General features: G+C 38.6%; 1 protein-coding gene across 1 annotated transcript; it reads right to left on the bottom strand.

Annotated features, from left to right (window-relative positions):
• Nucleotides 1-4,890: 4,890 nt before the first annotated feature.
• LOC306998329 (ribonuclease inhibitor-like) lies at nucleotides 4,891-12,333 on the bottom strand (the record flags this gene model as incomplete). Its single annotated transcript, XM_079612294.1, has 6 exons — nucleotides 4,891-5,603; nucleotides 6,398-6,559; nucleotides 7,078-7,251; nucleotides 9,454-9,627; nucleotides 9,979-10,152; nucleotides 12,263-12,333. 6 exons carry the CDS (start codon nucleotides 12,331-12,333, stop codon nucleotides 5,534-5,536), a joined length of 825 nt encoding a protein of 274 aa, XP_079468420.1. The 3' UTR covers nucleotides 4,891-5,533.
• Nucleotides 12,334-12,589: the final 256 nt, after the last annotated feature.

Here is a 12,589-nt window from a genome sequence, read left to right as displayed (position 1 = left end):
CAGTCTTCCCCATGATTGTGTAGCCTACAGAACTAGACTATGGCCCTGTCCCAAATGGCACACTTCATATGCACTTTCGGTCTTGTGGACTTACAATGGCTGGCGTGTGCGCGTGTCCGTTAAGTCCGTGAAACTTAGTAGGGTGTCCCATTTGTCATTTTACCTCTCAGAAGGCTGCTCGCGAGCTGCGGTCGATTTGCGCCCTTGATGCGCACTTTTGCCAAGCCCGCACTGATGCACACTCCGCAGCAGACTTCTTCCCGACAGTCAAAGCGGCGTTACGTTACGAAAGTGTGGACTCAGAGGAAGACCGCGAGTGCTTAGGGTGTCATTTGGGACAGGGCCTGAGAGACCCTTTAAAGGCCTTTGCAGGTGTTTTGAGTAAATTAGCTGATTAGAGTGTGGCACCAGGTGTCTTCAATATTGAACCTTTTCACAATATTCAAATTTTCTGAGATACTGAATTTGGGGTTTTCATTAGTTGTCAGTTATAACAGAGCCCGTCTATGGAGAGCCTGGCCACTCCCTATTAAGTCCTATTGTACCAAATTGTGGTTGTAGTTCCACCAGAGTTCCACTGGGGGTGATCGCCATGAGTGCAAAATGAATGGGAGTCTATGGGGCTAGACGGCTAAATGTGTCCCTTTCACCCGATTGCCGTTGAGAAATCTCAGATTTGATTGTAGGTTTGGCAAGTTCAACATGGGTTATAGGTCGAAAGTTGAATGAACGAGTACTTATGTCCTTTCGATTTCTTACAGGTTGAGTTGTTGTTGCCCATAACACGCTAGCATTCTGCTAATGAACGCTGATTGGTCAGTGAAGGACTGATTACGACCAGAGATACCGCTTGATGGCATCCGAAGCGGGATCAGAATGTTAAGGCGGACTTTTTCGCCCAAGTTTTTCTTTTCAACGCAGCAACTTTTTTTTGTTTGCTGGCACTTTTATCTGCCTATGGTTATGTATGTACTGTGAAATGTACACGGAAAATAAATTGAATTTGAGTACTTTTTGTGTTATTCTTATGTTAATAAAAACAGGATACATATGGTATAGTATGACACCTTAAAAAACACATACCCCGCTAAATATCAGAGCCCGTCTAAACTTCTCGCCTTATTAGACATTCCCTGTAAATATCAATAAAAATTTAAAAAGGAGAAAAATGCCTCGCAGGTGTGCAATGATAAATTGTTCTAATAGTTGGGCAAGGGTTGTCCTATTTCTCATTTCCCAAGGACGAAAAAAGGTAACCCAAGCCTTCCTGAATTTACGGTGGTTCATATATATATATATATATATATATATATATATATATATATATATATATATATATATATGTGTGTGTGTGTGTGTGTGTGTGTGTGAGTGTGTGTATTTTCGGCGGCGTCTTTTAAAACAACAAAACAAAAACTCTTCTAGCACGTGTATTTACCTGTGTCAGCACAGCTCTGGCTCAGCTGTGTTGCTTCGAGAGAAAAGAAAGTGCAGAGCACGAAAGCACCAGAGCCGTTAAATAATTAATTTTAAACGGCTCTGAAAGCACCAAAGTGACTGAAGGATTGCCGTAAAGCAGTATCTCCGGTCGTACGATGTGTATGACTTCATTGACATTTTAAAATACTTTTTAAAGCAAATAAGTGACTCTAAAAAATCTAACACCCAGCAATGTGCAATTTTTTTGTATCTCCTTTCGAATACAACATTCAAATTACTAGGCAAAAAATTATATCCTGAGAAAAGTGGATTTTGAGGGGTATAGCTCCATCATTCTTCATTCATTCATCCTGTGAGCGCCCTCATGTGGAGCTAGAGTTGAACTGCAACCAGACAGAAGCCGGAAGTCTAGCGAGAGTGAAACTTCACCCCTTATTAGCAGGGGGGCAGTGTTCCGGAAGACATTGAAGCATTCCCCGGGCGCCACAATTGGCTAGCGGACCCCCACCTGCTGTTAGCATTCCATTGACTCCCATTCATTTTGGTGTCACTTTGACAGCGAATAACTTTACATCTGAGGCGTTTAAAGACTCCATTTCTCCATTGTTTATTTCTAAAGAAACACGAAAATGTATAAAAGGCTCCATTACCTTGTATCTTACGTTATGGCCCCGTAGAAGCAGTTTTTGTAAAAAATAGGCTAACAATTGCGTCATACCCGCGCGACTCTGTCGCACAAGTCGAGAATTTACTGTATGGACAGGCAGAGAAGCTCGCAAGCAATCGGGAGGACGTGGAGGCATAAAGTCAAGGGAGAAGCCCATAGAGATTGATAAAGTTGCTCCCGCTGCTAGCTCATGGACAGCTAATGCTCACGCTCTCCGTCTCTGCGAGATTCGGAAGGGAATGATTCAGATTTCTCTCGGCACAGCTACTAGAAGACCTACAGGTTGCTCACCTCACATATACGTCGTCAAGCTCAGTTTGAGTCTGCGCAGTTCGCCTGGCGATCAGGAAGTGATGCTTCTAATTGACTTCACTTCTCTCCGTTGAAACCTATGGGGTCGCTGTGTCCAGTTTATATACTGTCTATGCTTATTAGACATTCTATAACTGTATAAAAGGCTCTGACATTTCTGGGTACCTGCCGCTTTAAGACTCTTCTTCTGTGGTTACGGTAGAGGAAGTGTGTAGCTAGTGTGTTGGCTATAGTGGGTACGGAAACGTGTTCAAGTTCAACAGCATAGTTTAGCCTACATACATGTGTTGTGTAGCTTCTTTAGTCCTTCCTGAATGATCCAGCTTCCAATATTCATGTGTTGAGTTAATGACGAGAAGTAAGTGACTGTCTCTTTGTTTTGTTTGTGTTTCTATATTGTAGAATTACCATGCATTAATATGTGCCCAGCGTGATAAGTGAGATTTGTCATGATAGAACAATGTTTATGCTGTAAAACACTGTAGGAAATAATAAGTTAACTGGTGTGAGCCTTCTGATGTCTAAGTTACAGTAACGTTTATAATATTGAGTTAAAAAGAGTTAATATCGTGCTCCGGAGACCATGTGCGGACGCTGTTGTGTAGTAGCCTTGTCTGGCCAGAGGATGTCGCCATTGCTCCTTCTGTAAACCCCTTTTAATACAGTCTCATGTAAACTGAAGCTCCTTATATTTCTTCAAAGAGTAATATCCTAGTTTATGTAAGTGTAGATTGTTTAAAGTGACATATCAATGTTTATTGAGATATTTATGTTAGATGATCCTGATTTGTATTATGTGTGTGGATTTATTATTCACGTTGGATAGTAATTTAAGTACTGTAACTGTTTAAATGACAGTATAATGGTGATTTATTTGTTTGTTATCAGACTATAATGACGATACTGGATATTGGAATGTTCTGATGAGAACTGCTGGAGCTCAATACAGTTAAAAGAAGAAATTACATCTCCTCGTCTTTATTCCTGTGTCCTGACCGATACCTGTTTACTGGCTGAAAACCTTGATGAACTAGCCCTACTTGAATACCTCACTAACAATAACACATAAGTACTTCATACACAAAAAGGCATATTTATAGGAAAATGTGCATATTCCATAACACTACGCATGTGTGAATCATGTTTTTTTTTTTGCGTGAATTATAATTGATACTATTCTGGCTCCATAGTTCAAGACTTTGGATTGGACAGATTGTCTGTAAAGGACTGAATGCATGCTGAGGGGTTTCCAAATGTCAAAAGTATGATGGACTATAACAGGACTGGAAAATGAATGTCCAGGCAGACGCTGATTCGTAAAGGACGTCTCCAGTGTTGGATGCCTTGCCATTGCGCCTCCTGCAGTTAAAGCTTGTAAATTATTTTGTTTTGATTTACTTTTATTTTTGTTTTATACATTACTACCTTTTAAGTAAACTAGTTAACCTGTATTTAATAAAAAATATATATAATTGAAATCAAGAAGCTCGTCTGCCACAAGTCTCTGTTTTACAAAAGATTGAGCTGAACTGACCATGGAGAAGTCTTCTGTGATCTAAATATTGTAAGTATTGAAATTCAAATGCTTATCATTTAGGACAGATTTGACTTACTTTACCTAACCTGAGAATTTGTGGCTGTCAGATTGCATATGAGATTTTACAGCGTTGATTCCCATTGTAGCTTAATTACCTTTTTACAAACGCTGCAAAATCCTTCTTTATTTTGACCACCAAGTCAAAATAAAGCAATCACCAAACTGGTTCCGCGTGTATATCACACTAACGTACATATTTTGCGATAGCAAATAAAAATGATTAATTAATCATAAAGTATAAGGCAGCAGCCCCTCGCGGACGACTGCTGGCCACACACAACAGAAATACAACACAACACAAGTCCAGGCCTGTTCCTCTCTCCATCTCCACTGTCGTCGCTCCTCCTTTATGCTTCCGCTCCTCCGTGAGAGATTCGAGACTGGTGCGCCTCACAGGTGTCGCTCATTATCAATCACCCCACCGTCCTCGCTGTCCTCACACGACCCTCGACCTCGTCCTGCTCACCACAGCAATGTAACCGGGACATATTTGCCATGTCATGTGTGGGACACTTTAGGTTCACATTCAGATTCACAATGATTACTGTCCCTCATCTTTGCCAAAACTGGGCCAGATATGTGTTAAGATAACTGGGCCACATTTGCTGCAACATATGTGGGCCATATTCAGTTTACACCCAGATTAGTCATTGTCGATTGTGCCACATTTTTGCCCACATTTGGTTTGTGATATTAGGGCCATATTCATGATTTATCATATGGGCCTTCAGGCTTACATTCAGATTACACATTGCCATGAGCGCCGCATCTTTGCCTAAAAAGGCCCACGTGTGATTTAAAATATTTGGGCCATATTTGCCATTTTACACATGGGCCACATCCGGCTCACACACATTTAGTGCGGGCCATAAGAAGGCCTGCAGTGCCGCATCATTGCCTGCCGTGGCCCACATCCGTCTGCTGTCTGAGGAGCGAGTGAAAGACACACAAATGCTGTTAACTGGTAAACATGTTTAGTCGGTCTGTAGAGGAGAAGAGACTCCACAGAACAAAGACAATACACTGTAGATCTGTGCATCAGACACACACATAACTAACTTCATATACAATAAAACCATAACAATAAACATATTCTGTGTTAGAGAGATAATGTAAATGTTTAAAAGTTACATGTAAACGTTATATCTTTGAAACATTTATGTGCAATACTTGACAATCACGTTCATGATTAGAAATATTGTAATAATTATGGATGAGTTCAACCCAAACATGATTATATTTGCAGGCCTGATAGTGGAGATTTCTGCGGACACTCATCTGAGCTTCTTCCTCTGTTCACCTTTAATTACAACTAAACCATCATTTGGCTGAATAATAAACCAACATTAATCTTTCAATATCACATATTTCTAATACGCATGCTAACACACATGCTGCTTTATTTAACTGTGAAGTCTGAGTCTCTTCCTCCTGTATGACACACATTAATCACACAGTTATTCTCCTCATAGACAGCAGTGACTCTTCTGTGGATCTCCTGATGGTTTCTGCTCCTCTCATCTCCGTTTCACAGATTTAAACCATGTTAACAATCCACCGACGTTTGGTGATCGACCTTCATCTACTCTGTAAAGTAGAACAGAAGAGAAAACAATCAGTGTTCAGAGGAACAAAGTGCATTTCAATTACTGTTTTTTTTTTTTAAGAATAAGTTAAATTGAATTCCTGTAATCAGATTAATTACTGACTTTACATGATCCTGCATAGATATTTGTGTTATTAAATATAATAGATTTAAAACCTGAATAATGTTCATATGTGTGTGTGTGTGTGTGTGTGTGTGTCGGTGCGACTCCTATTGAGTCTCTGTAAAGGAGAAACTAATGAGTGTACGGCGTATGGAATAAACCACAGGGAGCAAATACTAATGTTACTTTGAGTTAAACACACACCTTTAGTTAAAGCCGCTTGTCCTCTAGTTTAAACATGTCTGTCGGCTCTTAGTAAATCACTGACAGTAAAGTAAGTGTAGAGGAGTGTGACGTGTGGCTCGTCCCAGTAAAAACACACTGGAGACAGAGACATTTCTCCTGTGAGCTGAAGCTGGACCTGCACTGAGTTTAGCAGGAGTGCAGCGCTTTCCTACAATCTGACCAAGTCTGTTTTCACACTGAAATGATTCACTTCTACTGACACAGTTCATAAAGCAGGTGTTGATGTGTAAAGCTGTGACCGTGAGCTTCTGTTCTCTTTCCTCCTGTGTGTTCAACATTTCAATAACTTCACATTGTGTTCTCACACAAACCCTTTGTTGCAATAAAGCTTAATGATAATTTCCTTTCACGAATGTTTGAAAGGTGTGTTCACATATCAGAGGAAAATGAAGATGTCTTTAATATCTCAGAGTGATGTTTCCTCACCTCAGGACACAGTTTGAGTCTCGTAGCTCGTCTCTGAGCCGCTGCTTTGAGTCTCCTATATTATTGCCTCTCAGATCAAGCTCTTTTAAAAACTGCAGTGCTTTTGAGTCAGTCAAAGACTGAGTTAGAGAAGAAACATCTGTGATGCCACAGCCATATAGACTAGAAAGACACAAATAGAGGAAGAGAGATTATCTTACAAACAAATCATGAATGTGAAGAATTTTACACAGATATAATGTGAACTCAGACTCACTGTGAGATATTGAGAATAAAGTGTTTTAGTTTAAAAATAACAATAGTTCACATCTATGATGATCATCTTATTGAAGAGCTACAGCAGCATTTAGTGTCCAATAGTCTGTTCTGAAACCCAGTCACACTAGTTCTGTGCGCTGGAAGACACGGTTTCTTCTCTTTCATTTTAACTATTTATTTGACGTCTCTCTTCTTTATTCTCTGTTGAAAAGGCAGATTTCTGCATGTACACAATCAGTACATTGTATCAAATGCTGGAAGTTAAACAATCTAAACACTATCTAGATAAAAACACATAAAATGTGAGCAATAGGGAAACCCCAGAAAGTGCACTGCTGTAAACAATGAAACATAAGCCCTGCTGTCTTCAAATAAATAAACTTCAGTCACACTGTAATTGCTGTCAGTATAATGACACTAACTGTAGTTTCTCCAGCTTGAGTTGTGGGTTCATCAGTAGATCACTGAGGTTTTTCACTCCAGAGTCTCCTAGTTTATTCCAGCTCAGGTCCAGATCTCTCAGGTGTGACGGGTTTGAGTTCAGAGCTGAAGTCACATCAGAACAATCTTCATCTGTCATATCACAGGAGCTTAACCTACATTAGCAGAGAGAGAAGAAAATAAGACAGGAGAAAAGAAAACTGTTTATTCTGTAACGTCACATCATCTTCATCAGCAAATAAAGCAGACAGAGGAAGAGAGATCTTCATCTTTATTTCACCAGATCACAAAAAAATACTACGGTGAAAATGTGTGCAGAAATATAATGTGAACTCAGACTCACTGTGAGATATTGAGAATAAAGTGTGTTAGTTTAAGGAGAGACACGGCAGGCAAAAACATCGGGTTTTTCACTGGTCAATTTTGAGATTTTGGGATATTTGTCTTCAATAACATGTCTTCTTTCAGACTTGTGGTGGAAAAAAGTCAGAAATACACATTTAGGTCTTTATTTTACTGCACTTTGTCTGTTTGCGTGTGTAGATTTCTCATAAATTCAACAAAAGTTGGTGTTATAAATCATCCGCTGCTCCGCGATCTCTGTCTGCTCCCTGTCATCACACACACCGTTAGAAAGCTCTCTCTCTCCTGTACAATGCTGTCGGATCCAAATATGGTCATTTCCTGTTTATCAGCAACCAATCGTGAGAATAAAAGGGGGATTTAACTCTAAATGTGCAATCTCATTGGCTGATGCAATCTTTAAAGGGGCGGTATAATGCCCTTTTCACAAGATGTAAAATAAGTCTCTGATGTCCCAGAGTGTGTGTGTGTGTGTGAAGTTTTAGATGATGGGGTATGTGAAAAAACAACAACCTTGCATCACAATAAATTGTGATTGTCAAAACATTTGGTAACTTATTTTTATTAAGTTTACTGACAACATGTTACAATGTTTAGCTGCATAGTTACAATTACTGGCAGGTTACTGTATTTATTATTGCTTAACATCTTGATTCAATATCGATTCATTTTTATAATTATTAGTTACAGTAGAAACATGTTAAAAAATAAATCACTAATGCTGTAAACAGAGAGCCCTAGGCTATTTTTATTAAAGGTTAAAAATAACAACTTAAATGAAATATAATGCGTTCTTTATTATAATAACAACTTTATAATATTTTAATGATATAAGTAAAAATTTATGTAGCCTAATATAGTGCACTTATTTAACAAAACTCTATAGCTCATTTTTCCAGCCTATAAATGGTCATTAAATTGCTTTCCTGATGTAAATGTAACTGGTGTGACATTGTTCTAGCCGACCTGTTTTATTGACTTCTTACCGTGGTTGAAAAACACTGGTTGATCCGAGGCATATACATTTCGGTAAGTTCGGGTTTATTTACTAATAGTAAAGAAGAGCAGAGCCGAGAAGAGTTAGAGTTGATCGGTTTACGTGCCGCTTGAACTGAGAAGCTACAGAGATCTGTCACGTCACATTTACAAGCGCCAAAACGGTATTTATTTATTGAATTGCGTAATAAAATTGACAGAATCTGAGAGCTGATCATTTATTTTATATCAAAAGTAACCCCTGCTCTGTCTTGTCTGTCGTTGTCAGTGTCCTCTTTGCTTCGCAATTTTTTTCTGCGTGAGAAAATGGATGTGTGGCGTGAGAGCGTGTGGAAAGGGCCAATTGCGTGAGTTTCAGGCTCAATGCGTGAGAGTTGGCAGCCCTGACTAAAGTTAGAAAAGTGAAATCATAATCAACCACCCCTTTAAAGCCCGTTTTCTCAAAATGACTTTTCTCTCATTATTCAAGTCTGAAATCTCCACTTCAGTCGCACCGATATACACCAAACCTTCCAGTATTGTGCCGAGTTATATTATGAAGACATTTACTGAGGGATTTGTAAATATATTATTCCTTGCCTCATTTATATAACATTTTATTCCAAAAAACGTGGCGAAAATCTATTTTTTAAGGCTATTCACAGTATATTCTGATTTACAGAACAACAAAAGTAGATATCCATAAATCCCTCTGTAATTTTTCCCCATCTAATATGTGAACACAATAAAAAAAGAATTTTGAACCTGGCTTTATCCAATACTCAGATTTCATTTTATTAAATATATGTATTTACAATGCCTAATTTGCATATTTAAACATTAAATTACAGAAAACTTGTAATACATTTTTTTCTCATCTTAATGTAGGCAATCAACTGGGAAAGTTTCATGGTGATATCTACTAGTTACACATTTTACCCTATTCACCTGTAGTGTCTCGCCTTAAACTGTTGAAGTGATTTTAAGCATTTTGATTCTTGTATGTGAACGTGACTGACCTCAATCTCTCCAGTTTACAGTGTGGATCCTTCAGTACGGCACATAAGTGCTTCACTCCTGAGTCTCCTAGTGTATTCACGCTCAGGTCCAGATCTCTCAGGTGTGACGGGTTTGATCTCAGAGCTGAAGTCAGGATGAGACTCTGTTTCTCTGTAATACTGCATCGACTCAGACTGAAGACAGAGAAATAACAATAGTTCACATCTATGATGATCATCTTATTGAAGAGCTACAGCAGCATTTAGTTTCCAAAAGTCTGTTCTGAAACCCAGTCACACATTTATTTGACGTCTCTCTTCTTTATTCTCTGTTGAAAAGGCAGATTTCTGCATGTACACAATCAGTACATTGTATCAAATGCTGGAAGTTAAACAATTACTATCTAGATAAAAACACATAAAATGTGAACAATAGGGAAACCCCAGAAAGTGCACTGCTGTAAACAATGAAACATAAGCCCTGCTGTCTTCAGATAAATAAACTTCAGTCACACTGTAATTGCTGTACAGTATAATGACACTAACTGTAGTTTCTCCAGCTTGAGTTGTGGGTTCATCAGTAGATCACTGAGGTTTTTCACTCCAGAGTCTCCTAGTTTATTCCCGCTCAGGTACAGATCTCTCAGGTGTGACGGGTTTGAGTTCAGAGCTGAAGTCAGGATGAGACTCTTTTTCTCAGTAATACTGCAATCACTCAGACTAAAGACAGAAAGAGAAAATAAAATGAATCAGATTTATGATGATCAACTAGTGTGTTTAGCTTCATCCAGCAGACTTTTGCTGACAAATAAACAGGGATATCCAGGTGCAGGTAAACCAGAGAAAGACTACACACTGCTCATTTAAATAAACTACTTTATGTTCGTGTACACATTCATTTCATATAATTTTTAAAGGGTCATGAAACCCCCTAAAACAAATTTTTTGAGATGTGAACAGATATGTACAGGCTGCACATCACTGAAAATAATAAAAGCACTTATAAGTATTACCAAATACGTGGAAATGGGTTATTTTTGTGTTTTTCTGAGCAATACACATACAAACAGCCCTCATAATATTCACAAATACACATACATTTCTATAAATCAGTTTTTATGAATGAATGGCTTGCTCTAACTGTTGCTCTGGTCTTCGTCAACAACACGCGCTTGTGCCCCCTGCTGGTGAGGATGACTAACAGCAGATGGAGATTATGCTCGGTAATCTACTGCTTTTCCTGCAGTTCCTGGATGTCAATGTTGAATTTACTGTCGAATTTGAACCACTGAATTTGTGGAAGCGAATTCAGTGGTTCAAAATCGACAGTAAATTCAACATTGAAGTGGATTCACTTATTGTAGAGTTAATGAAAGTTATCATGAGCATTGTAATGTTTTAAGCAGATGTCTTAACAAATGTCAGTAGACCGGGAAGATTTTAAAACGAGCTGTTCATTCATAAATACGCAAGATCGCTGTGAAATGCAGACAGGAAGTCAAAAGACAACGAGCGCAGCGCTGGAAAGGGGCTATATATGGTCTATATAATGAAGGTTGTGAAATAATTGGCTAATATTAACTCTGCTTTGGTGCTGTAATGATATTGCACATCACCACGATAAAGACCTCATCTGAGCTGCTTCAGCGGACTAACAACACTCAATGTCAATGTCACCATGTTTTAGATGACCAATCAAGTCAAAGTAGACGGGCTTTATGTTCACAGAAGCTGCGAGTCGAGCGCGAATTCCAGCGCCGCTTCACGACCCGCTTCAGTTAACGGCCATAAAGTGCGAGATATGATGCAAGCAGCGAAACTAAACCGCTGTTTTACGATAGAAGTTATGAACAACAGACAGAAATAATCAGTTTGCAAAGACTATCAATCAAAGCTCAGCTTTGGGAAGGGAAGATATACAGGTGAAGATAAGAAGACTGAGAGAAGAAGAAAGATTCAGAATGTGATGAAGATGAGAGAGGAAGAGCAGGTATTGCATACTGTGGCCACGGTGAGATTATCATTATTACAATGGATTCATATTTAACACATATTATGTTCTTCGCTATTACAGCGGAAACTATAAACTCAGTTTAACAGCACAAGCACCTATTAAATATATTTCCATAATAGTATTATTGTATAAATATATATTTGGATACCTCGAATGTGTTTGAATACTTCACCAGTATCAGCACTGGGACTGTTCGCTGTATTACTTCACTTGTCTGTGTAACTTGCATCATTAAGCCAGAAGGGGGCGACAGGTGACTGTCTTTATGAGTGAGCAACTGAACCATTAATTGAACCGATTAGTCCAAAAACATTGATTAATTCAGGAAAGAAACAAGTTGCTGAAACTGATCTTTGATGCTCACACATATTGCTCATATGCCTCTGGACACAGAAGGATTGCATTGGCGTTTGATTGAAATGTAACATCTTTGCAAAATAATCATTGAATCATTTCTCATTCCTGTTTGGAATAAGTGATTGTGTTTTGTCCACAATAAGCATAACATCTATGCATTCAATTTTGTAGTGTGGATCATTCATTGCAACATTTAACCTAAAAAAAGCACTATATAAATGTAACAAATTATTATTATGAGTATTAATCTGATTCTCATGTTTAAGAATCTGTTTTCTGCTGGACTAATAATTTATGCTTCTGCCCACTGACATGCTTTTAAAGCTAATGATATCCTTTTTTTTTGTCCTTCAAACACCTTAAATTGCACATGTGTAGATCAGGAAAATCACAAATGTCCCCTGAACCCCCACAGCAACATCAATTTTGGGACCTCAGTCTTTATAAAGTCCTGCGTACGGCCCTGCCTTCATGTTGCCATTGTCTTCTGTCTGGCTTTGTTCCCTGTGACTGCTGTTGGTGACCTTCATGTTTCTCAGTCAAGTCTTTGTTTTTTTAGTTTTGTTCACGTTTATTTGAATAGAAACAAAGCTTTTCAAATCTTCAAATCAATTAAACCAATTTCGTGGCACAATGATTCACTGTTCTGAAGTCAGTCAAAGTCCTGGCAGAAAGCAAAGCATAAGGATGTAGTGTGATGACACTGGTGAGTTTTGCAAGGGACTTTTACTGACTTTTCTCAACTCACCGAAGTGACGTCAACGTCCGGTCTAGCAGTAGCATAAC

The sequence above is a fragment of the Phoxinus phoxinus genome (assembly GCF_949152265.1).
Source record: "Phoxinus phoxinus genome assembly, chromosome: 5".
Lineage (NCBI taxonomy): Eukaryota > Metazoa > Chordata > Actinopteri > Cypriniformes > Leuciscidae > Phoxinus > Phoxinus phoxinus.
The sequence above is the reverse complement of the archived record's forward strand: the minus strand, read 5'-3'. Positions and strand labels throughout refer to the sequence as shown.